The sequence below is a fragment of the Sciurus carolinensis genome, chromosome 11 (genome assembly GCF_902686445.1).
Source record: "Sciurus carolinensis chromosome 11, mSciCar1.2, whole genome shotgun sequence".
NCBI classification, from domain to species: Eukaryota; Metazoa; Chordata; class Mammalia; order Rodentia; family Sciuridae; genus Sciurus; species Sciurus carolinensis.
The window spans coordinates 19,687,855-19,714,843 of record NC_062223.1 but is presented as its reverse complement, the minus strand read 5'-3'; the positions used below and the strand labels follow the sequence as shown (position 1 = coordinate 19,714,843).

At 33.1% G+C, this 26,989-nt stretch overlaps 1 protein-coding gene across 1 annotated transcript; it reads right to left on the bottom strand.

Moving 5' to 3' along the window:
* Positions 1–8,140: 8,140 nt before the first annotated feature.
* Positions 8,141–9,100, bottom strand: LOC124958974 (olfactory receptor 8K3-like). Its single transcript, XM_047517595.1, has one exon. It carries the CDS (start codon positions 9,098–9,100, stop codon positions 8,141–8,143), a length of 960 nt encoding a protein of 319 aa, XP_047373551.1.
* Positions 9,101–26,989: the final 17,889 nt, after the last annotated feature.

The window sequence follows — 26,989 nt, the reverse complement described above, 5'->3', positions numbered from 1 at the left end:
TAAGAGCTTGTAGTTATTCAAAGTAAGCACCCCAAGAAGAGCTCAGTCCAACTCAAGGGGAACTTTTGATGGAGGAAAGAATAAAAGATAACAAAAAGCTAGAAGAGACAAAAGATAACAAATGCCAGAAATGTATCCTCCATTATGTGTAATTTCTCTAAATATTAAATTTTGCAATTCAAAGGCAGTGATGGAAAGAGGAAACCCCTTCAAACACACACCCTCTTTTCATTTTAGTGTCTTTTTCGTTTCAGAAAATACAAGGAAAAGAAGATTGGAGAACATAATTATTATTGAGAAGAACAGAAAGAAACAAACAGATCCTTTACTGACATCAAGTTTAATAATTTTTCTCATGGGGAGAAATGTGAGTAACTTCCATGGATAGCACCTTAAAGCAGAAGGTTGCAGATGACCGTGTGGTGATCAGAGGCCAGGCAGGTAAGAGAAAAGCTCAGGGACAGAGACAGTAATGATGAGAGCCATCTGTGTGGCACACAGGTAAAAGGAGATGGTATTTTATTTAATCAGAGAATTTATTTAATTAACCTGACAAATAAAAATATTAAAATTATGTGTTAATTCATGACCATGTTATATTTTGATGCATATATACTTTGTTTTAAAAAACTTGTTAAGTCAGGTTCAACATATTTATCTCCTTAAACATTTATCATTTGTTTTTGTGAAAAATTTTAGAATATTTCTTTTACCTTTTTGGAGGTTATGTCATTGTTATCTATAATCACCCTACTGTACAATAGAACCCATTCTGTTTAACAAAGGAAAAAAAGAAAAAAGAACAAAGAAAGAAAAAGAATGGTTAACACATAATGTAAAAGAAAAAAAAAAAACATTATCCACTCTATATTACCCTGATATTGAAACTAAATGAGATTACTTAAAGAAAAACTATAAACTTATAACCATTTAACACTGATATAAAAATTCTCAACAAAATACTACTTGAGGATACTGAGCTGGCCTCATTGTATTTAATTTGATATCCAATGATTTGGATGTAGGGCAAGTTTTTCATGCTCACCTGCTTTTTAATCAGGCTTTTTACATTCACCCATTTGGTGTTCATGATGATGGATTAACTATGGAAAGATCAATAATTAATTTTCAAGTGTCTACTGTTGAAGACACAAGTCTGTACTTTTTAACAATATGTAGTCATAGTTACAAGAGGTTCTGTTTATATTTTGCTTTGTAGAAGTTAGTTATGCTGTACTTCAGAATATTTTGATATAAATATACCATTGTGTTGGGTAAATAGATAATGTCCTTGACCAAGCAGGGGATATTTCACATGAGCTTCTAATTCAATCATCCTGTGGTCCAGGGGAGTATTGCAAATGGATCACAAAGATAAAGCAGCATAATCCCATTGTTGAGTTATTTTGATTTGCTTAGTTTTTTTGTTTTGTTTTGTTTTGTTTTACATCTTTAAGGAGTTACCATGCAACTTGAAGTGTCATGTATATTCATAATAATTTATATGTGCAGCAGAAGATTTCAATAAACAGAATAGAAGAAATGATTAAATAATATTCAAAGTCAAATAATTAATAATGGAACACTTCAAATTGGAATTCAAAATAAGCCAACTTTGTGTCTGATTTCTATTGCTAAGTTAATGAAAAGCTAGGTCAACAAGTGCTCTGGAAACACTGGTTTTATAAGACGGGTAGTGAAATGGGTGGGATGGTAAGAAATAGGTGGAAAGTATTGACCCATATTTGATGTTTACAGCTCAGTGCTAGAGAACTCCGGTTTCCAGGAAGATGGAGTAGCTGTCTTTTCCCCCTATTCTACTATCAAATATCCTGTTGTAACATACAAAGCAACTTACAAAGAAATTAAAAGCTAGAGAAAAAAAGAGAGTTCAGTCAAAGACCATATGACTTAAGGAACAACACAGTGTGAGATTTCACAGGATTTTTTTTTCTTTATTTTTTTGTCTTATATATCCCAGAGTCAAAACTGAAGAAGTGAGAAAACAAAAGCAAACAAACGAGCAAAACTGGAAATGCCACCAGATTCAAGGAAAAGAAAAAAAAAGCAACAAAAATTTAGTTCTCAAAATATACAACAAGGGCTTCTTAGTATGACTAACATCATGGGAAGAAATGAAAACACAAACAAACAATAAAAATAAAATAAAATAAAATAAAATAAAATAAAATAAAATAAAATAAAATAAAATAAAAAAAAAAATGGTGCCCCTTTCCCAATAGTATAAAGGCCTAAAGGGAAGGGGGCAGGTTTGTAGTGAACTTCAAGGATAAGTTTTAACATTTATATGGATGTGATATCCAAGAACACCAAGTAGAAACCACATATTTCTGCTTTTTGGTAACAAACCCTTCTCTCAGTGTCAATGTTAAACCCTTACTCGGTGTCAATGGAGACTGGATGTGGAGCCTGGAAGTCCATCCTGAGATAGTAATGGAGAACCCTTCTCCATGACTGCTAAGTAGAGTCAGATAATGGCAGTGCCCAGTGGTAAAATGTCCATCTCACTTCAGTGTCAACCACGAGGACCCTGGGAGGTGCTGGCATCGTTACTTCTATCTAACTTTCAACTTCATGATGATGATTGATTGGGGCATCTGGACTTCTACCTGCAAGTAAGGAAGAACTTTCTCCTTCCATGCCAGAGAAAGCCAATTGAAAAAAGAAAAACTCATGGTCCCACAACATCACACAAAAACATCTAGTTCTGTACGAAGAGAAAGAAACCAGAATACAAAAAAAAAAAAAAAAAAAAAAAATATATATATATATATATATATACATATATATAACATTTATTTGACATGCCAAGCATGAGTAATTCTATAGACACAAAAAATATATTGTTGATTGTATAGGACTCAGTGAAGAATGTTGAGGGGAAAAGGAGAACTATTAATAGAACTCTTTCATTTTGGAATGATGAAAATGCCCTAAGATTGTTTGATGTGATGCTTCCACACTCCATGGAAGAACCAAAGTCATTGAATTCTACACTTTAAATAAGTGAATTATATGCTCTATAATTATATCACACAAAAAAAAACGGCTATACTAATACTAGTGACAGAAAAAACAGTTATCTTAAGAATGCTGATCTGAAATTAGAGATCCATCTACATAGGATTCACTCTGAAAATGGTGGGAAGTGTGTTTCTTCAGTAGGTATTAAATTTCTCTGTAGCCAGAAAAAGTACATGCAGTCAGGCACCTGGTGCAGGACTGTAATCCCAGTGACTTTGGAGGTCAAGGCAGGAGAATCATGAGTTCAAAGACAGTCTCAGTGATGGAGAGGTGCTAAGCAACTCAGTGAGACCCTGTCTCTCAATAAAACACAAAATTGGGGATGGGGATGTGGCTCAGTGGTCAAGTGCCCCTGAGTTCAATCCCTGTACCAAGAAGAAAAAATAAAAAAATAAAAAAAAGTAAAAAGGGAGAGGGAGAGAGAGAGAGAGAGAGAGAGAGAGAGAGAGAGAGAGAGAAAGTACATGAAAATTTAGTGCCTTGGGTAAAAATACAAAAATAATTCTGAAAACCCATAGAGTTGATAATGGCTGTTATGACTAATGAAAAAATTCATGAAAAGATGAGATTTAATTTTCATTGTGGAGAATAACTGAAATTTCATTTTATGAACTTGTTGATTCTAGTTTCTGTTTCTCTGAAAAGTAAACTAAAATGTTGAGTTGCCAATCATAAGAATAGATCTGATTTCACATTTTATTATTATTTTGTGTATTATCTCATGTACATTTATTGGAATTTAAAGAATGTCATACGAAATGTTTTACTACTATCATCATTGAGCTTATATAGGTAAGATTAGCAGAAGACAGCATGAGCTTCTGCAACAATGGGACCCAGTGGAGGGGAAGAACACCACATATCCTGGTGAAGGGTTTCTCTCATTGTTTCTGGGTATGGCTCTCACATAGGGCAGAGATTAAAATATACTTATAAAAAATTTTTTTTAAATGTTGTTATTGGTGTACTGTCAGGGTCCTTTCTGCCCATGTCCCCTGTAGAGGAGGAAAGGGTTAACTGCTGGAGGAGGATGTTGGCTGTTTTTCTATCTGTTAACCAAAAAATTTATCTACTCAATAAACACACAAGAGCCAATACTCTTTTTATGAGAGGGGCAATACCAACTCTGACCTCTTTACAACAACTAGACACCCAACTCTCTTATTTATAGACAGACAGGTAAAGGGGGCCAGGACTGGGAGGAGCTTCTTCTGTGATGGACAGGATAGGGTGGAGTTAGGGGAACCATCCTCTTAGGGAGAAAATTCCAGAAGGAGACAGGGAACCACTCCAATGCAGTCTCACATACTTCCCCATAGTTCCTAGAAGCCAGGCCTCTGCATCACATGGCTCAACCTAGTCTGACTCTGCTAAATACGTACGGCTTCCCACAGTGCACTATAGATATACAAAATAGTGGGGTTCATTGTGAAATAATCAAGCATGGAATACAATGTGCTCCAGTGCTTTCTCTTTCCCACCCCTACTCCTTCTCCCTGCTGCCCTTCCTCTGCTCTACTGGTCTTCCTTCTATTTATCAGTTTTTAAATTGGAGATTTATAAAGGCACATAAAGGTGGAATTCTCTGTGGCACATTCCTATACATACATGGCATAGTTCAGTAACTTTCATTTTGCAATTCCTCCTTTTTTCCCATCCTTCCTCCCTCCTCCTTCAATTCCCTTCCTCTACTTCACTCATCTACTTTATACTTTCATGGGCTGCCCCTCTTAGGAAATCATACTTATTTCTGTCTACTTTCTGCAAATAAAAGAAAACATCCGGCTTTGGACTTTCTGAGTCTGGCTTATTTCACTTAACATGATGTTTTCCAATCTCATCCATTTATGAGCAATTGCCATAATTTCATTTTTCCTGATAACCTAGTAAAACTTGGTTTTCTGTTGTAATCTCAGACAATCCTCTTCAGTTTTCTAGTGGTTTACTCTTTGGCTAGGAAATTCAGGGATTTACTAAGTTATAACTTCCCCTAATCCTCTCCTTCCAGGTGGTACCTTTCCTCAATTAAGAATTATGTGAAGATGAAAATTGATGGAAATGCAAAGCTTGTTATGGATCCTAAAATATTTTTCAAATAAACAATTTCTTGTTTGAGACATAATAATATTTAACTTTCATACTCAAATTCCTCAATTAATATTTATTTTACTCTTGTTTTTTGAAACTCCTTCAATGACAAATTCCATTGTGTTAATTTCTGAAGTTTATTTTCTTGTGGTTAATATATACTTCAGAGTTATAGTTTCCTTTTTTTTCTTTTTAACCACTATGGTGGACAATTTGGGAAAATAACATTAATCATGACAATACTAAATATACTCCATATTTTCAGGAATTTTTTTTACCTTAGTATGTATGAATGGTCCAGTCTAGAATAATAACATAATTCCCAATCTTATAATTTCATGTGGGATTCTTCCTTTCCCCATTTTATTCTTCAAAAATGCTTTTTCTGTACATTTACTTATTTGCTCAAGAAATGCTTGCTCAATGAAGATAGTTTACTTTAGAAAAAAAAGGTACTAATATTGAAGCCTGATGGTTTTGCTCTTTATTAATTTGGTGGCTTAACAATATCAAGGCCAGTGTGGTTGACATTGTTCTTTAAATTAAGAACTCAGTCATCTGAAGCTCACGAAAGAAGTTTCATCTGAGAAGGAAAAAATGATGGTAAATAGCTATTGCTCTCACTAACCTCCCTTTGTGGGGAAGAACTTTTGTTTGGGGAAAAATCTTATTTTTTTCTTTGATAGAATTCCACTTACAAACTATGAGCTATAGATATTTAAAAAAGAATAAAATTCTCCTCCTGAATCTTTATTTGCCAGAGGTGACTGAATTTCATAGGAGAGCAATCAAATAAACCTGTTTTTTAAAAATTCTTTTCAATATAATCCTGACTGCTTAATACTAATTTCTTCTAATATCTTGCTGCTCTATAATTTGTTAAAAAATTTTCCCAAACTATGTGATTCAACAACAGTATGATGACTTTATATTTGAGCAAATTCTCTCACCTAAAATGTGTTGATTAGCTTATATTTCTAAGCCAATTAATTTATTGACTTTCTTGAATTCATTTTGTGTGTTTAACATAATTCTAGTTATGCACTGCTCTTTATTTTGCTTTAAATATTTAATTGGTAGAATTATATATTTTCAGAATACATAAACTGATGACTTTATATGGATGATCTTCCATACACACACACATGCACACACACAGAGTAATGTGTGTGTGTGTGTGTGTGTGTGTGTGTGTGTGGTGAGAACACTTGAAATTTGTCATTTCATCAAACTTCAAGTAAACAATGCAGTGATATAAACTTGGTCACCATCAAGCACTTATGTCTCTTATCATTGACTTTTACTCCTTTTGGCCTCTTCTAATTTGAAATATGCTAATGTGAGGTTTTACTTTCTGTCTTCTCAGGGTGACATTAATGAAACAGAAAAATGACAGTTAGAGATAATATAGGGTATTTGTGAGCAAGTAATCTAGAGATAGATTACTTGGTCTAAAAACTTGGTTCTAATATCTAATACCTTGGAGACTTCTGCCAAGTTACTAACCCTCTGTAAGACTATCATCTGGCAATTGCAAGTTAGTAGAACTTACCTCACAGAGCTGTTGAGATGACTAAATCAAATGGGGCTTGAATAACATGTATCATACAGTACTCAATAATATTATTATATGATAGTTTTGTGGTTTGTCGGACCACTTAAAAGACTGATTTTAACTGCATTGACCCCATGGCGATATTTAGCCTCATGTGTACTAGGCACTTTAAAATTTATTTCAATGAAATATATTCATCTGACTTTATAGAATACACATAGAATTTTATTACACAATGCTAAAATAAGGAATACCAGGATTATTTTAAAAATTTAAGTAACTATATGTTTATGCTATAATGTGGAGAGCAATCTAGAAAAACTCTGTCCAAAAGCCAAGATAATTATATTCTTGTCTACATATTGGATCTCACTTATAATCAAAAAGGTTTATCACCAGCAATGATAACCTATAAAAACTGAAATTTAAATATGATACTTGGCAACATATGTGATTATTTTCTTTTGCTATGCCAAAGTAGAACAACCAATTAATACAGCCAAGAAATAAAAATAATTGAGTATGATACATTTTCAATACTGATCAAAAGAGAGAAATGTCCACATAGTCAAAAAAGGCAACAAAATTAATTCTTAAATGGATGGTCATATAACACAAAAAATGTGAAAACAACTGGAACAAAAATTTTAAATATAGGCAATTGCTTCTTTTTAGATTAAACAAAAAATAACAATCTATAAAACCCAATGGTCAGTTACCAAGTTAGATCAACAAGTGGTGTAAAAGCACAAACTCGAGCATACCTGTGTACTCTCTGAAAGTACCTTGAATGTCATGTTCATGAGTGACAAGAAAATGAGATGACTGAGGGAAAAACAACAGCCAGTAGGAATCCATGGATTGCTGAGTTCTAGTTAACAGACTCATATGAGGAAATAGAGGCATTGTAGGACACCAATAGTTGTAATAGTTATTATTTTAGTCTATTCGTTAAACTTCAAATCATCATGTACCATGTAAATGGCCAGTATTGAAGACAATTGCAAAATAAAACAGGGAAAATTATGAGGGATAAGACAGAAGGAAAGAGACTATTTACATGCAAAAGAAGACAGACATGAGACAGGAACTGGAGGTTTTATTCTGAAGGTGATAAAAAACACAAGAGCCCTCACCACTTCCTTCCCTGACTCTCCCCATTCCCTGCTCTGCCTCAACATTTCCACTCCCTGTTCTATTTATATTTCGACTATATCCACCTGGCATATCTACTCTTCTACAAGTTGACTAATTATGAGTAAGTTTCACTTGTCCCTCTCAAAGAAGGAAAAATATCTTCTTTGCTTTCTTCACTAACCTAAGTGTACCAATGAAAAGAAACTGACACATAGAATACAATGTGTAAATACATGTTAAACCCAATTTTTGCTTGTTATTTCTTCTGGGTGTATACAGAACAAAGATGCATGCCCACAACCCAATTTATAGGCATCATATTTTACAAAAACTTAAAGAAAAAATATTGCACAAGTTATTCCATGTCCTCCGTAGGGCGTATTTTACGTCTTTGTTCCTCAAGCTATAGATCAAGGGATTTAACATGGGGATAACCAGAGTGTAAAATATGGAAGCCACTTTGTCAGTGTCAAAGGAGTGACTGGACTTGGGCTGTACGTACATAAATATCAAAGTCCCGTAGAACACTATGACCACAGTCAGGTAGGATCCGCAGGTGGAGAAAGCCTTGCGCCTGCCCTCAGCTGACTTCATCCTGAGAATGGCTATGAAGATAAGCAGGTAGGACACCAGGACAAACAGAAGAGAGGAAATCAAATCAAAAGCTGCAAAGGTCATAATTATTAGTTCAATATCATGAGTATCTGAACATAGCAGAGAAATCAAGGGGACACAGTCACAGTAGAAATGACTGATAACATTGTAGCCACAGAAGGATAAGGTAAAAATCTTTATGGTAACTAGAAGAGACACAAATGTGCAGTAGAGATATGGGATTGCCACTAATACATGACATACTCTCTGTGACATGATGACAGTGTAGAGGAGAGGGTTACAGATGGCCACATAGCAGTCATAGGACATGGCAGACAGAATAAAGAGTTCACTAACAATAAACAGAAGAAAGAAAGCCAACTGTGTAGCACAAAAGTGATCGGAGATTGTATTTTGGTCTACAACAAAATTTACTAACATCTTGGGACCGACAGCAGTAGAATAACCAAGATCTGTAACAGCCAAGTGTCTCAGGAAAAAGTACATGGGTGTTTGCAGGTTGTGGTCCACCTTGGTGAGGATGATCATGCCCAAGTTGCCCAGCACTGTGACCAGGTAGATGATGAGGAAGAGCCCAAACAGTGGAGCCTGCAGCTCAGGGCGCGATGTGATACCCATCAGAATGAACTCATGCACCACTGTCAGATTACTTTCCTCCATCCAGGTTCATTGGAAAATCTATTCTGCATAGAGACATTATCACAGTCAAAAGCTGTCATGTTTTATGACTGAGAGATTATTTTTTAGTATAAAGTAAGTACAAACAAAGTACATACAAACTTTATGACTTAACAATATCTGGAAATAAACCTATTTCTCCCAAAAATATGGATATGTAGAATTAGAGAGAGAAACAGGGATAAGTCAATTTTTCACTCACCAAACAATATTTTTCACTGTCTAGATACATTTTCTTTGTCACAATCAGTAGATAGGCTGCTCTTAGCATCTAGTAATTATAGGTCAGGTAGCTTCATAATGTCATTTAGCTTCATAATGTATCAAACATGCATTTCTAATTAAGTCCAGTACAAATGTCAATAGTACTAAGGTCAAGAAACCCCTTAGAAGATAGATAAATTGGTAGGTGGTGGATAAATTGTTAGATGTACAGATATAAAGCTATGAATTTATAAAGTCAAAATTCGTAAGCTAAAACTCTGGGTATCAATACATGGATGATTACTCTAGTACTCCTAACAGTTCTGAATATAATTGTAACCACCTTGTCATATTTACAAATTGCATTGAAATATAAATGTATAACTTATAAATTAGATTATATTATCACAGGCATATAAACATTTTTTCTAACTACAATTCAAAAATACATAAGACTACCTACTTCAAAAATAGTTCTTCCAAAACCCTTTCCTCTAGAGCTGGTGAACTATAACTCCAATACACTGGATAAATATTGAATATCATTTGTATGAATAAAAACACTGGAGTTGATCATAGTAATAATTGTTTGTATGCAAGTGGAAAAATACAGGAGGTATATGTATGAATATATATTCTACACTATATCCTAATGTATAGTAGATTTGAAGGGTTTCTTTAGAATATTAATTATCTAGAATTCTTCTCATGTCAAAAACCAACATGGCCTTTCGAAGTTTTGTTGAAAAGGATGAGTGAAGATTTAATGCTTTAGAAAATTGACTCTGAATGTCATGTACATAATGTTGCTTTTTATTGTTTTACAAATTATGACAGTGCCTTAACTCATGTATGCTTGTGTAAAGTATGTGTAAATGCTTCTGGATTCCTGGATGAGGATCAGGTCAGCTAGGATGTAATTCATATAACTTCTCCCAGTCATTTACCCACCCTCTCACCCATTCCCTGGTGAAATTGGGCAAACCATATTCTTTTTTGTTTTCTTTTCTTATATTTTTCATAACTATTCTAATGACATTTTAATATAAATTATTTTGACATACATTTATTTGAAATATTAATCTCCCTCAAAAGAAAATTTAATTGTAATTGAGGAATAAAAACATGTCTGTAAAAGTAAATGCATTTTATCATGCAAAGTCCTAGGGCAGTAGAAGGAAGTCTGAGTCAACTAGGAGAAAGAAGTCACTACCATTGGTTTTATATTGAGGAACTTCATGAAAATTCCTTAAAAGTATTTATTGAATATTTAAAGAAAGACTTGTATACCACTATGTTATACAATACTAATGGGACAAAATCAAATACACCATAGTTTAGATACTACTAGGATGTGATTTGAAATACTTTTATACATTAAGCCTAAAAAAGCTTCTTTAAATTTTGTTATACTATATAATGGAGATCAACATGTATATGATTAAATAGATATATATTGAAATATTCTACATATTGAAAATATATATATGTATATATATTATGAGTTGGAATGCATATTAATGGAAGAGAGTTACTGATTTTATAATCAGTTATAATGCATATGAAAAGAGAAAAAAGATTTTACAATGAAAATTTTAGTGAACTATCTGTGAGCTACAAGCAAAATAAAAGATATATTTTTACATTAATTATCAAGGTGATTACCATAATTTGCATTTAACTCATTTAAAACTTCGCTCAAAAATTGTACTCTCTTGTTTCCCCCACACTGTCTGCATGGGTATATTTTTCCTACATTACTGATATGGAGTTACATTCAAAAAAAGATGGTGCCATTAGAAAATATCTTCAGTTAAATGTAATAGGAAACAATATGAATTTTGCATTTAGACTATTTTCTTTGTTTTGTTTTGCAGTTACAAACAACAAAAATCACCCTTGTGGTTGTCTATTTTCTTGTTAGTTCAGAAAAGATAAATGAGCTTCCACTCAGCAGCTTTGGAGTTTATGGCAAGAATCAGATAGTGTTTTCAATTTTTACTCTTGATGTTGAGTAGTAACTGCAGTGTTTGAAAATTCTATCCTCTTTGAAAAAATTATACCTTCCTTTTTTCAGATTTCAATGGTATGCAGAGTACAATCTGGATACTCTATTTTACGATAAATCTGGCTTCTTCATACTCTCCTAACTTTCAATTAATGATTTTCACTTCCAAATATGAGATTGCAATTCCTTTTTTTCATATCAGTAAATGAGGAATTATATCTATATGTGTATAGATATAATTACTGAGTATCAAATTATTTATATAGCACAAGAACCTAGAGATATTAACTTCATGTGGAAAGACATAAACATGCAACTACCATCAGTTACTTCATTATGCCTTTTAAAATATTCTTATCTTCTGGCGTCTTACTCACTCTTAGCTTTGACCTCAATTGAAGATTAAGTTACTTAAATGAAATGAATATTTTATAAAGAGTCCCATGATGGCTATTTTGAAGATGAATACCTAGGAAAACCTGTAGCTGGGCATGGTGGCATACACCCGTAATTCCAGCTGTTGGGAAGCTGAGACAGGAGGATCCCAATTTTGAGACCAGACTCAGCAACTCAGTGAGGCCTTAAGCAACTTAGCAAGACTGTCTCAAAACAGAAAACAAAAAGGACTGGGGATGTAGCTCAGTGGTAAAGCACCCCTCAGTGAAATCTCCAATTGAAAAAAAATGTAAAATATTATTAAAACTGAATGAAGTCAAAAGGAGAGGAGTCCTATTTCTGTTTGGACATTATAGAAAGGTAGAAAGAATAGCACTAAGTCAGAATGGTCCCATTTTTTTTTTCCTGTGGAACTTTGAAAATGCCACTGATATATTGTGACTATCTGTAACATAGACCTACACATGAAGCACTTTTTCTTCTTACCTGTAATGAAGCCTCTGTCCTGACTCCCCCATGTGTTTCTTACATGGTATAGTGAGAACAATTTATACATTTTTTTAACCTTTTAAGGGTCCCCCTAAGGAGATGCCAACCATTTTGTTAATTATCCCTAAAGAATTTGAGAACATAACAAAATGTCTAGCGGCTGTGCTGTAGTCAAGGATGGTTTGTATTCACTAGTGTATTAGTATACCAGAGAGACAGTCAGTAGCCTGTGCATAGAAAGGAATGCACTAGGAGGAACTGGCTCACAAAACTAAGTCCTTTTAAAATTTCATCACCGGGTAGTCGTATCGGAAGTCATATTTCCTAATAATACAAATATTGAAATATTTCCACTCGTAATTGCTTGAGTTGTCTTGCTGACTTTATAATGAATATATGTGGATTTATGTAATCATGAAAGATCTTAATTATAAATAATTCTATTGTTTTTGGTCAAGGAAAACAGAAACAGGAGGAACTTATATGCAATAGTGGAATGCAGACTTAAATGGATGCATCCCTCTATAAAAACTACAAAATCCCTGGAAAGTATTTTAAAAATCAATTTTATAGGACTCTGGGAATCATTTAAACCTTAGCAACAATCTAGAGCATTTTCAGAAAAAACTGCTGAACCTTGTTAAAAACATATTTGGGGATTGTAACATAAACTATTCCCATTCACCCTCTACAATATACAAAGTCTCAAAAAACAGAAACTTGATAACAGCAGCTTTGAAACTCAGAAAAGGTGCAACAATTTGCACTCCTTAAGAAGTCCTCTCCCAATGCAAATCAAAGCTACTCTAAGATTTCATCTCACCCCAATTAGAATGGTGATTATCAAGAATACAAGCAACAATAGGTGTTGGAGAGGATGTGGGAAAAAAGGTACACTCATACATTGGTGGTGGGGCTGCAAATTAGTGCAGCCACTCTGGAAAGCAGTGTGGAGATTCCTTAAAAAACTTGGAACCGAACCACCATTTGACCCAGCTATCTCATTCCTTGGCCTATACCCAAAGGACTTAAAATCAGCATACTACAGAGATACAGCCACAACAATGTTCATAGCTGCTCAATTCACAATAGGCAGATTGTGGAACCAACCTAGATGCCCCTGAATTGATGAATGGATAAAGAAACTGTGGTATATATATGCAGTGGAATATTACTCAGCATAAAGAATAATAAAATTATGTCATCTGCAGGTAAATGGATGCAATTAGAGAATATCATGCTAAATGAGATAAGCCAATCTCAAAAAACCAAAGGACAAATGATCTCACTGATAAGCATGTGATGTCACATATAGGGGGTGGGAAGGGGGCAAGAACGGAGGAAGGAGGGACTCTATAGAGGGATAAGGGGGGTGGGAGGGGGTGGGGGTAGAAAAAAAATAACAGAATGAATCAAAAACTATTACCCTAGGTAAATGTATGATTACATAAATGGTATGCCTCCACTTCACGTACAAACAGAGAAACAAGATGTATCCCATTTGTTTACAATAAAAATGAATTTAAAAGAAAAAAAGAAGTCCTCTCCTACTCCTCAGTAATTTGTCTTTTGACTTCTTGGGAAAGTCTTTCCATGCGTCATTGCCTTCCTTTGGCATGACAGTTCATTCTATGAAAATATTTTTATCCTTGGAAAAAATATAATTGGCAATTGATTGAATTAAGAAAGGTGATGGGGGTACATGAGGTCTTGACAAAAACTTAAAAGGAAGATTTGTGAATGAGATGTTCACAGGAGATTTTGAAAGATCTGTCCTATGAATAGGGATATAGTAAGTAACATTCATGTGCAGGAGTGAGTATCTGGCTGGGCCTGAGCTGAACGGGTTCTGTTCTTTCAACCTGAGTGATTTAAGGATCTGCACGTGCAGGAAATGAAGGCTTAGGCAGAGTTGCCAGATGTTTAAGCACATATCTTTCTTTGTGTTGTTATTATGTAACACCTGACACTGTATAATTTATAAGGGTCATACATTTATTTTGTCACAGTACAAGAGGCAGGAAGTCCAAGATCAGGTTTCCTGCAGGTCTAGTGAAAATCCAACCCTTCTAAGTGAATCGGCTAGGTGAACTCACTTGTCCTAAAAGTAGGATACAAATCCATTCCTTCGGGTCTTTTTAGGGGCCCTAATTTCACACATTAGGGTTTTCCTTCAGAACTTAATCAATCTCTCAAGGTCCCACCTCTTAATACTATCATGTTAAGCATAAACACATACACTTGGGATGACGTATTCAACTGTAGTTGTATCATACACATATGCTCACAGATACTAAGTAAGCAAAGAATAGAAGATTCAACTTATTTTGGTTGAAAGCATATAAGAAAATTATTTTCCAATCATTGGATTATATTCTTATGTACTTATATTCCCAGTACCACACATTGCAGGAAATATAGACCTCACAAAATGAGTCGAAAATTTCACTAAACAGCAACAACAATAACAAGAATGTGAAGGCCAGGGGTAATTCAACAAATATTGGAGAATATGTATACACAGATGTGGGGGAAAGGGAGTGTGTTTGGGATTACTTTTTATAGTTACCACATTATATGCTGCAAATGTACAATTTTCAACCAACATTTCAAGACAAAGAAACAGGTAAGTAAGTGGTAAGTCCCATGCACAAAAGAGAAAGGAAAAAAAAAAAAAAAAAAAAAACACAGAAACAAATAGGAAAGATTAGGAGGGAATCTGGAAGTTGATATTAATAGACAAAACTGTTTAAATTTTAATGCAAATATTTTCCAAAATAAAAGATACCATTATAAAGAATAAATGGAAAATATGAACACAATGTTTTACTAAAAAAGAAAAAAAATTAAAGCAATAATTTTTTTTCTAACAAAACCACAAAGACACTCTGGAGTTAAACAAAAAATAAAAAATAAACCACAATAACTGAAAAGAAAAATTGAATAAATAAATTCAACAGAAGATTGAGATGACAGAATAAAGAATCAGTAAATTTGGTAATAGTCAAGTTGAAGTTATTTAATTTAAAGAAGAAAAGAAGAAACAAGAGAGAAAAAATGGGTTGAAGATGGTGGAAGCGATCTAGGCAGAAATCTCTACCCCTCTGTAGCCCAGAATAATAACAGTGAAGGAACAGCTCAGATTTTTATTTCTTCATCTTATTCTTTATTTTTCTACTTGTAGTACCTTCTGCTATCTCAAATCCCTATCCCAATTTTTCTTCTTTTATCTTGGTTTGTATTATGTTTCCTCCCTTTTCTGTTTTTATTCTTTGTCAATGTTTTTCCTCTATCCCCTTTACAACTCCTATATACTTTAGTAGTAAAGTTATTACATTTAAAACCCATTGCTCAACCTGTTCAAGAACATTACTCCAATTTTCACTTGGACATGGGGGAAACATTTTTCAACAACCTTTTCTGAGACTTATTAGTACTTAGGTATTCATCAGTCTTAAGGGAAAGACTGACTACATTGTGTCTTACACAAAAGTAGAAGAGGTAATCATCCTAGTAGATGGTTAGAAATACAAAAAATAAGGAAAAGCAAGGATGAATCACCCCAAATAAGCCAGGACATCAGTGACTGATTCCATTGAAACTACAGTGAAGGAAAAGAACAAAAAATTTAGAAAGATTATGGTTAAAATTATCAATGAACCTAAAGGAATCTAAAAGAAGAAATAAGGAAGAAAATATAAGAAATAAGAATGTTTCAATAAGGAGATTGAGATTCTGAAAAATAATAAAATGGAAACTGTGGAAAAGAAATACTCCATGATTTAAATTAAAAATTGTTTGAAAATATAGGAAACACAGTAGACTACCTAGAGGACAGATTTTCAAGTCTCAAAGGAAAGGTGTGTATCCTTGAAAACAGAGTAAGCAGTGAAGAAAAGATAATAGGAGATCATGACCAGAATATTCAAGAATCTGGTATAATATTAAGAGACCATTAAGATACCATTAAGAGAATCATTGCAGTAGAAAGCATCAAATTACCAATTTCAGGAATGGTCAAAGATTTTAGTGAAATAATATCAGACAATTTTCCAAATATTGGGAATCAAAATACAGAATGCATTTAGATCCCTAAATAGACAAAATCAAAAATATTCTCTCCAAGACACAATATAATTGAAATGTTTGATATACAAAACAAGGACAGAATTTTAAAAACCACAAGAGAAAAATGGCAGGTAACATATAGAGGTAAGTCAGTTAAACTTTCTCTGATCTCTTAGCACATACCCTAAAAGGTAGGGGAGTTTGGAATAATATAACAAAAGATAATGGTTGCCAAATAAGATTGTTATATTCAGCAAGACTTTCTTCCATAACTAAAGATAAAATAAAACCTTCCAATATAAGCAGAAACTACAAGATTCAGACTACTAAGTCGGCCCTACAGAAAGTATCTAATGAAATATTATACAGAAGAAATTAAAAAAACAAACATCAGAACCAGTGAATGGTAAAAATCTCGATAAAATTGCAAAGCAAAGGATCATCAATTCTGACATAAACAATAGAAATAAATCAAAATGTCAGAAAATAAAAAAAAATCATTTTTATTTATACTTTTAATTATTCTTTTTAGATATACATGACGATAGAGTATACTTTGACACATTAGACATACATGGAGTATAATTTATTCTAATTAGGATTCCATACTTGTGGTTGAACATGATGTGGAGGTACAGTGGTTGTGCATTCATATATGAACATTTCAAAGTTATGTCCAATTCATTTTACGGTCTTGCCTATTTCCACCCCCACTTTCTTCCCTTCATTCTCCCTTGTCTAATCCAATGAATTTCTATTCTTCCCGGCCCATTATTGTGTGTTAACATCAACATATCAGAGAAAACGATTAAGCCTCTTATATTTGGGGATTGGCTTATTTCACTGAGCTTGTGTTTTAGTCAGTTTTTTCACTCTTGTGACTTAGAGTTTTTTCACTCTTCTGACCTGATCTGACCAGCACAATTACAGAGGAGGAAAAGTTTATTTCAGGGGTCACAGTTTTAGAGGTCTCAATCCATAGACAGCAGACTCCAATTCTTGGGGCTTGAAGTGAGGCAGGACATCATGGAGAAGGGTGTGGCAGAAGGATAAAGCTTATATGAAAGGATACAGCTTATCAGAAAGGAGAGAGAGAGAGAGAGAGAGAGAGAGAGAGAGAGAGAGAGAGAGAGAAATATATACTCAAAGTCATGCCCCAATCCTCCCCTCTTCTAGCTACACCCTATCACTTCAGTTACCACTCAGTTAATCCCATCAGAGATGAATTAATTCACTGATTAGATTGATGCCATGACCCAATCATTTCTCCTTTCTCCTCCAAAACTTCTTGTATTGTCTCTCACATGAGCTTTTGCGGGACACGTCACATCCAAACCATAGTGGCATGATAGTCTCCAGATCCATCAATTTACTGGCAAATGACATAACTGCATTTTTCTTTATGGTTGAATAATATTCCTTTTTTTAAATATATCACATTTTCTTTATTCATTCATCTGTTGAAGGACACCTAGGTTGGTCCCACAGACCAGTTATTGTGGAGTGGGATAACTGGGTCAAATGGTGGTTCCCATTCCAAGTTTTCTAAGGAATCCCCACAATGCTTTCCAGAATGGTTGCGCCAATTTGCAGTCCCATCAGCAATGTATGAGTAAACGTTTTTCCCTACAGTCAGACTAACATTTATTGTTACTTGCATTATTGATAATTGCCATTCTGACTGAAGTGAGAAGTAATTTCACTGTTGTTTTAATTGGTATTTCTTTAATTACTAGAGATGCTGAACATTTTTTACATGTTTATTGACCATTCATAATTCTTTTTCTGTGAAGTGACAGTTCAGCTCTTTTGCCCATTTACTGATTTGGTTATTTATTTTATTGAAGTTTAGTCTTTGAATTCTTTGTATATCTTGGATGTTAATGCAGTATCTGAGGTATAAGTGGCAAAGATTTTTCTCCCATTTGTGTGTTCTTCTTCACATTCTTGATTGTTTCCTTTCCTGTGAGGAAGCTTTTTAGTTTGACACCATCCCATTTATTAATTTACAACAAAAACTAAAGAACATTAAAGAAAGAATCAATATTCTTTTGTTAGATTGATTCCCAAGTATTTTATTTCTATAATAACAGTGAATGTACATGGTTTCAGCTCTCCAATTAAAAGGAATAGACTGGATGTATTTAAATACAAGATCCAATTATGTTTTCTAAGAGAAACTAACCTTACAGGCAAAAGTATTAACATGCTGACCATGAAAGACGGGAAAAAGTTATACTGTGTGAATTAAGACCAAAAGGAAGCAAAAGTAACTACTCTCATATCTGACCAAGTAGACTTCAAAGTCACAATTAATAAGAAAATTCAAGGAGTGTTAATCCATACAGGACAAGATAAACTGATCATAAACACTTATGACCCAAACATCAGTTCACCTACATACATAAAACAAACCTTACTCATTATCAAGACTCCAGTAGATCCCAAACAAAATAATACTTGGTGATTTCAACACAACACTCACACCAATAGATAGGTCAATCAGAATTAACCCAGTAAAGACTCTTCAGAATTAAAAATAGTATTAATAAAATGTACCTAACAGGCATCTATAGAATATTCTATTCTTTGACAATTGAATTCATTTTCTTCTAAGCAGCACTTGGAATAGTCTCTAAAATAGACCATATTTTAAGACAATAATAAGATCATTAGTAAACACAAAAAATGCCAAAATAATTTTCTTTTTATTGTATTTTCATGAAATGAAATTAGAAGTCAATCAAGATCTAAACAGAAATTATTTTAACACAGAGAGATTGAATAATGCTTTTTTAGATGAGAAATGCATCATTGAAGAAATCATGATGAGGACTGGAGATATAGCCCAGTGGTGGAATACTTGCCTATCATCTATGAAGTCCTGGATTCAGTCTTCATTAGTACTAACAGAAAGACAGAAATTAGAGAGAAACAAAGAAAAAAAAATCTTAGAAAAAATTAGAACAGAGGTACAACATATCAAAATGTCAAAAATAGTAAGGAGGCAGTCCTAAGAAAAAAGCATTTATAGCATTTGACTTTATGAAAAAGAGTCCAAATAATTACCCTATTGCTGCATTTTAAGACCCTAGTAAAGCAAGAACAAATTCCATAACTAGTAGAACACCTGGATTAATTAGGATCTGAGGCTAAATTAAGGAAGTTGCAAGTAAAATATTGCAAAGAATCATTGCAACAAAAGGTTGGTTCCTTGAGAAGATAAATCAGTGGGTTAACTCTTAAAGAAACTAACCAAAAGAAAAAGAGATGATCTAATCAACAAAATTGCAGATGAAAAAGGAGATAGTAGAGACATGAATTAAATTAATAAAATCATTATGAACTATTATAAGAACTCATATTCTAATAAATTGGAAAATCCAGATAATATTGACAAATTTCTAGTGCATATATGACATACTAAAATTCAATCAATAGAATATAGAAAACTTAGACTGGAAGCAAGCGGTAAGATTGAAAGAGCAAACCAAAAGTCATCTAACAACAACAACAAAAAAAAAAAAAAATCACAGGAACACATGGATTCTCAGTTAAATTCTAACAGAGCTTTAGAAATAAGCTAATATCAATCTACCTTAATTATTCCATAAAATATAAAAGGAGGTTACACTTCCAAAATCATTCTAAGAAGCCAATAACACCTGGATAGGAAAATCAGATAAAGATACATCAAGGAAAGAAAACTACAAATCAATATTCCTGATGAACATAGATACAAATATCCTAAATAAAATATTATAAATCTGTTTTCACAAGCACTTTATACACTATGATCAAGTTGACTTTATCTCAGGATGCAAGATTAATTTAACATACACAAATCAATAAATGTGATTTATCCAATAAATATACAGAAGGGCAAAAACCAAAGGATAACCTCAATCAATAGGTACACAAAAAGACTTTGAAAAAATGAAGTACTTATTCATGACAAAAATCACTGAACAAACTTGGTATAGAAGGAACTTATCTAATCATCATAAAGTCTGCATATTACAAACACAAAACCAATGTCATACAGAATGCAGAAACCTGGATACAGTTCCTCTAAAATCAGGAAAAAGAAGAATTTCCACTTTCACCACTCCTATTTAACGTAGTCCTTGAAAATATAACCAGAGCAAACAGACAAGAGAGGTTAATTAAAGGGATACAATTGGGAAACAGAATGAATCAAATTATTACCATTTGATGATGATATTACATATAAAATACAACCCCCCGCATAAAAAAGAGTGCACTAGTGGACTAGACTCTAGAGCTGATAAACAAGTTCAGCAATGTAGCAGCACACAAAAATGCTGGTGGGACTGCAAATTGGCACAACCAATATGGAAAACAGTATGGAGATCCCTTAGAAAACTTGAAATGGAACAGCATTTGACCCAGTTATCCCACTCCTTGGTTTATACCCAGAGGATTTAAAATAAGCATACTACACTGATGCAGTCACATCAATGTTTATAGCAGCTTAATTCACAAAGCCAAGCTAAGGAACCAAATTAGGTGTCCTTCAACAGATGAATGAAGAAAATGTGGTATATATACACAATGAAATATTACTCAACCATATAGAAGAATGAAATTGTGACATTTGCTGCTAAATGGATAGAACTGAAAAATATCATGCAAAGTGAAATAAGCCAGAGTCTGAATGTTTTCACTGATATGTGGATGCTAACACAAGGGAGGATACATACATCAAGGGAGGATGCATACATCAAGGGAGGATAGGGAGGGTAAGAATAGAAGTACATTGAATTAGATAAAGGAGAATGAAGGGAGGGGAGAGGGAATGAGAACAGGAAGACAATAGAATGAATTGGTCATAACTTTCCTTTACTCATAAATGAATACATGACCAGTGTAACTCCACATTATGTACAACCACAAGACTGGAATCCCAATTGGAATGGGTTGTACTGTATGTCACATAAATCTGAAATAACAAATAAAAAAGAAGAAAATTTAAAAAAAAATATACAAAAGCAATAGCTTTCTTAAACTCCAATGATGAATCTATTGGAAAAGAAACCATAAAAATGATTCCATTCACAATAGCATCAAGAAAAGAGAAAAATGTTTTTGTAAATACAACGAAGGAGGTGAATGACCTCTGTAAAGAACACTGTATAAAGTAATTGAAGAATATCTGAGAAGGAAAGACCTCCCATGTTCTTGGATAGGAATAATTAATATTGTTAAAATGGCTATATTACCAAAATCAATATGCAGAATCAGTGTGAACCCCAGATCCTATCAAAATATCAACATTTTTCAGAGAACAAGAAAAAGCAGTCCTAATCCATATGGAAGAATAAAAGATTCAGAATAGTCAAAACACTACTGAGCAATAAGAGTGATGCTGGAGGTTTTATAATATGTGATGTCAAATTATACTTCTTAGCTATTGTAACAAATAGCATGGTGTTAGAATAAAACCAGGCATGAGAACCAGTGGAATATTGTAGAAGACACAGAAATGAATCCACATAAATACAATCATCTGATCCTTGATAAATGTGCCAAATACATTTGGGGAAAATACCACTTTTAAAGAAAGGTTGCCTTTAAAACTGAATATCCATAGTGGAAAAATGAGACTAGATATCTGTCTCTCATTCTCTATAAAAATCAACTCCAAATGAATAACCTAGCTAGGAATTAGACCAGAAATATTGCAACTGCTAGGAAAAAAATAGGATACATACTTCAACATTTCACTACAGTCATTGACTTCCTAAGAAGAATCCTAAAACTCAAGAAATAATAAGTGGTATGGCTTCAAATGAAAAAATTCTGAGCAGCCAAGGAAACAATTAAAAGCATGAAGATAATCTTCGCAGGGCATTATAATCATTGTGAATATAAATAATAATAAATGCTTGTGAAATTGTTGATAAAAGGTACACTCATGCATTGTTGGGGGGAACATAAATTAATATTGAAATTGGAAGTAAGTATAGAGATTCCTCAAAAGAATAAGAATGGAACCACTGAATGACTCAGCTATCCCACTCCTTTGTATTTACCCCAAATAACTAAAGGCAACATATCCTATCATGCATATGTATTTAGCAGTGCAATTCATAAGAGCCAAGGTATGGAACCAGGATAGGTATCCATTTATCTACAAAGGTGTAGATGAATGGATAAATAAAATGTGGTGTATATATATATATATATATATATATATATATATATATACACATAATGAAGTTTTACTCAGCCATAATGAAGAGTGAAATTATGTAATTTTCTCATAAATGTATGGAATTGGAGAATATATAAAGTAAAATAAGCCAGATTGACAAAGACAAAGGAAGAATGCTTATTTCTCTCATTTGCAGAAGATAGAGAGAAATAATTGATTTCAAAAAAATAACTAATGAAAATAGAAGGAAGAACAATAGAGTAGAAAGAGCACGAAGGGGAAGTGAAGAGGAAATGGAAAGGGAAGAACTGCAGAATAAAATTCAACAAATTATGGTATGTGCATATATAAGAATATCACAATGCATTCCACTTTTATATAATGAACAACTTAAAACTAAATTAATAGAAGGAAGATCACAAACAGAGGATGAGGGTGAGAGGAGGGTAGGATTAGAATTGAAATAGAACAAATTATGTTATATGCATTTATAAACATGTCAAAATGAACCCCACAATAAGGCAAAAATACTATGCCCTAAAAAAATTAAAAAAGAAAAAGATTATATAAAAATGGAAATTTAGAGACAACTTGGGCAACTATCACATTTAGCGATAGATTCAGTGAGTCCCAGGGGTAATGAAGGGAGAAAGAGTGGGGGAAGGGGACATTTGATAATTAATGACTGAAAATTTATCCAATTAGAGATAATCAGTGATATGCATTTATAAGAGCTGCAGTCATGCCCAAGAAGAATAAACACCAAGGGAATTTAACAGAGACACATCGTAGTCACACTGTTGCCAAGGGGATGGTAGAACTTTTACTGTGGCAAGATCAACGGAGGAGATGAGTTCTTGGCAGATGAGTTCTCAAGAGAAGAAATGGAAGTGTTGAAAGATCCAATTTTCCAACCAAGGATAGTATGTCACATTTCAAATATAAATGTGGTATAAGATTGGTTTTGTTAAAGAAACCAAGATAATTGATTGCTAGCAAATCTTCCCTACCAGAAATACTGCAGGTCCTCCTACAGAAGAAAGGAAGTCATTCTATGTGGATATATTACTCCCAGAAACAAACTAAAGCACACTGAAAGTTGTAGACATATCAGCTTTATAAGAGAGAGTGGGTTTTTTCTATATATATATATATATATATATATATATATATATATATAATGAAAATGTAATACATATACATATATTATTTTTCTTGATTTACTTAAGTGACATAAAATGGTATTTCTTTTCTCCTCAATTTATTTCTTTGACATAACATTGTATACATATCTGTTATAATACTGCTTTGAAGTTTATAATATGCATAGATATTTTATATATATATAGTTTATATGTGTGTATGTTAATATATATACAAACACACATACATATATTTTGAAACAGAGTCATGTGTATGTTCACACATGCACACACAAAAGAGACTATTTTGGGACAGTCTTTATTTTGCTACCATTATACTAACATTAACCTGAAATAGATTTGAATAATTTAAAATTAACATGGAAATTCTTATAAACACCAGTCATGTGTGCATCTGTGTTTACTTAACAATATCAATGTTTATTTTGTATGTTATGTCAATGTAAAGGCAGTAAAACTAAAATAGACAAATGAGATACACAGTATTTAGAAAATAACAGATTTACAAAACAAATTGCTGTAAAATTATAGATATAAATTCATACATATGTATACATATGTAACAATTTTGTGTAATTATATATGAACTAAACATTTTGATATTGATTTTTTTATTAGTGGTCAGGACTATGGATTTTTGAGTCAATCTTCTGGATTGAATCTAAGTTCAGTTATCTGTTATCTAGAAGAAACTAGAGACTTAATTAGCCTTCTCAAAGACATAATTAAATGATCTGTAAAACAGGTTTAAAAAGCAAATGCTATTTTGAATTGATTTAAAGGAAAATATGGGTTGCTGTACAACTAAATAATGACTATAAATTATTTGGTACAGTGCCAAAAAGAGTTGGTATACTTATTAGATTTAGAAATAGCTACTAGTTCAATGTTTTTAAGTTTTACATGTTTTCATTAAGTTTATTTATATTAATTAATCCACAAATCAGAAAGGGAGTGTTTGTCTCAAAACTGTGTTCATAATGTATCATGCAAACTTTTGATTCTTAGTTTCTCATAATGTCTCCCTGTTATAGGCTCTGTGAAGGTATTTGACTGTAGTCTGGGAAAGATTTCCACATTACTTTTCATGACCATGACTTATTCTTGTATGCTCAAGGTTGTTCCCAATGACTGGTGTCAGTCTCCACTCAATATCAGAAGAACATTTGTGTAGCTTTCTGTCTGATATGTTGGATTTTGGTGATTTACTTCTTTCTGTGGTTAATATGCCCAGGTCACAATTCAGAAGCACCACACACCTCTTGCCTTACTACTTGCCCCTGTAGTTAGACACTCTCACCTTACATCCTCCTGAGTATCTGTGTTCCTCCAGAGATAAAAACAAATGCTTGTAAGAGACTGCACAGTGTGAATTATACTATAATAGCATTAAGTAGTTCATCTTTCCTTTCAACCTCATTCTCTTTTGGTCTTTGATTTCACACTGAATTTTCAGCTTATTTACTTATTTGTTTATTTTCAGACTGGGTCTAGCTATGTTTTCTAGGCTGGTCTTGAACTTGTGAAAGCAATCAATCTTCCTGTCCAAGCCTCCCTACAAGCTGGGACTACAGGCATGTGCCACCACACCTGGCAATGTTTTCATCTTTGGTGCCCCCTTTGGTCACAATCTCATCATTCTCTCTGACAGAGATGATCCTTTCAAGGCCTACATTAACATTCTCTTTAATAAATCATAATTTTTGCACACCACCCTTTCTACTTAACAGGAGATAGTAGGGTCAGCATACTTACAGATTAGGCAAATTCACAGTGCATCATTTGATTAGTATCGGTTTTGCTTTTCGTTTCTTGCAAATGACATTTTTTGAAATGAGTAATATATGAAAGTCAAGGATAAAATCCAAGTGACTATATGCAAAAGAGAAGAAATGCAAAAGAGGCAGACATGGGAATATTTACTCAGGGCTCTTTTGAGGACACTTTTGAAATTAAGATTATCAGAAATTTTTATCCTAATAAAGATGTTCCTGTAGTACCATAAATTTTCGTAATAAAACCTTATCGCTATACATAATATCACCTTCTGTTACACATAGTTTTAACATATCTCTGGACTTCAAGATCCAAATAAAATAAAATACCTGACCAATTAGTGAATTAATTTCAAAGGAAGATACCTATTCTCTTTTATTGGAAATGCCCAGTATGGCTCTGTGCACCAATGTGAAAACACTATATTAATTTATTATCATGTATAGGTAAACAGCAATATTTTTTTCCTGTGGTGCTGGGGATCGAACCCAGGGCCTTGTGCATGCAAGGCAAGCACTGTACCGACTGAGCTATCTCCCCAGCCCCAGTAATTTTTAAATTGAGAAATAGGTAGCATATTTAATTGATTTGACTTGAAAATTCAATTAAAAAGCAACAATGCATAATAAATGTCATTAAATCCTACCCTTTTCACTTTGCTGTACTTGGCTAATAAGTAGTTTTATGTACATAGTTATATAGACATAGTTATATGGACATCCACACCTCTTCTTATATGCAAAAATTATCAATTGGCAACACTCTTAATAGTTTATAAAATAGTAAGTGTAGTGGAACGTGCTTGGCTATTTAACTTGGGGTCACACTGTACCACACTTCAGTAGAAAACCTAACTAGTAAATAGTTTGACAGGAGCCAACATGAAAAGGTACTTATTGGGAAGAATTTTTAATATATTCCAGAAAACTAAATTTATATACATTTATTCCAACATTTATATAAAAATAGAAATACAATCCAAAACAAAAATAGAAACATTAAGGAAACTTTGATAATATCCCAACTACAACATTTCCATGTCTCTGAGTCTAACTGTATTTTGTAGGATTCCTTTGTATTCATTCCTTTTTTTTCATTATAGCCTAACCATGCCTGAAAATCTAATACCTATGCCTGAAGGAACTCTGTAAGAACCAGAACCTGTTCATAGGTACAATGGACATATATACTTGATGTTCGTTTAATCTTCCAGGTATATCTTCCACTTGAGTTTTTTAATAGTGCTAAGATATAACCTGGTACTCCTGCACAAACTTGTACAATGAAACTTAAAGAAAAAGTAAAATTTTACCTTGCCTGAAAGAGAAATCAGTGATTGATTTCTGCATCTTTTATTCATAAATTGTGTAAATTATATAACTTGGAGTAAAATAAGTTCAATTATATTCTAGTTAGCAGTCAGAATATAAATTCATAGGTGGAATACATCTCATTTAAATAATATTAAGAAAGAGATAGGGAGTTTTAGTTTAAATATAATGGTCAGTCTTACTTTGATAATGTAGTTGTTTTGGTTTTGAATAATTGCAGATTTTCAGGAAAGAGTGATACTCTATATTCAACCCTGC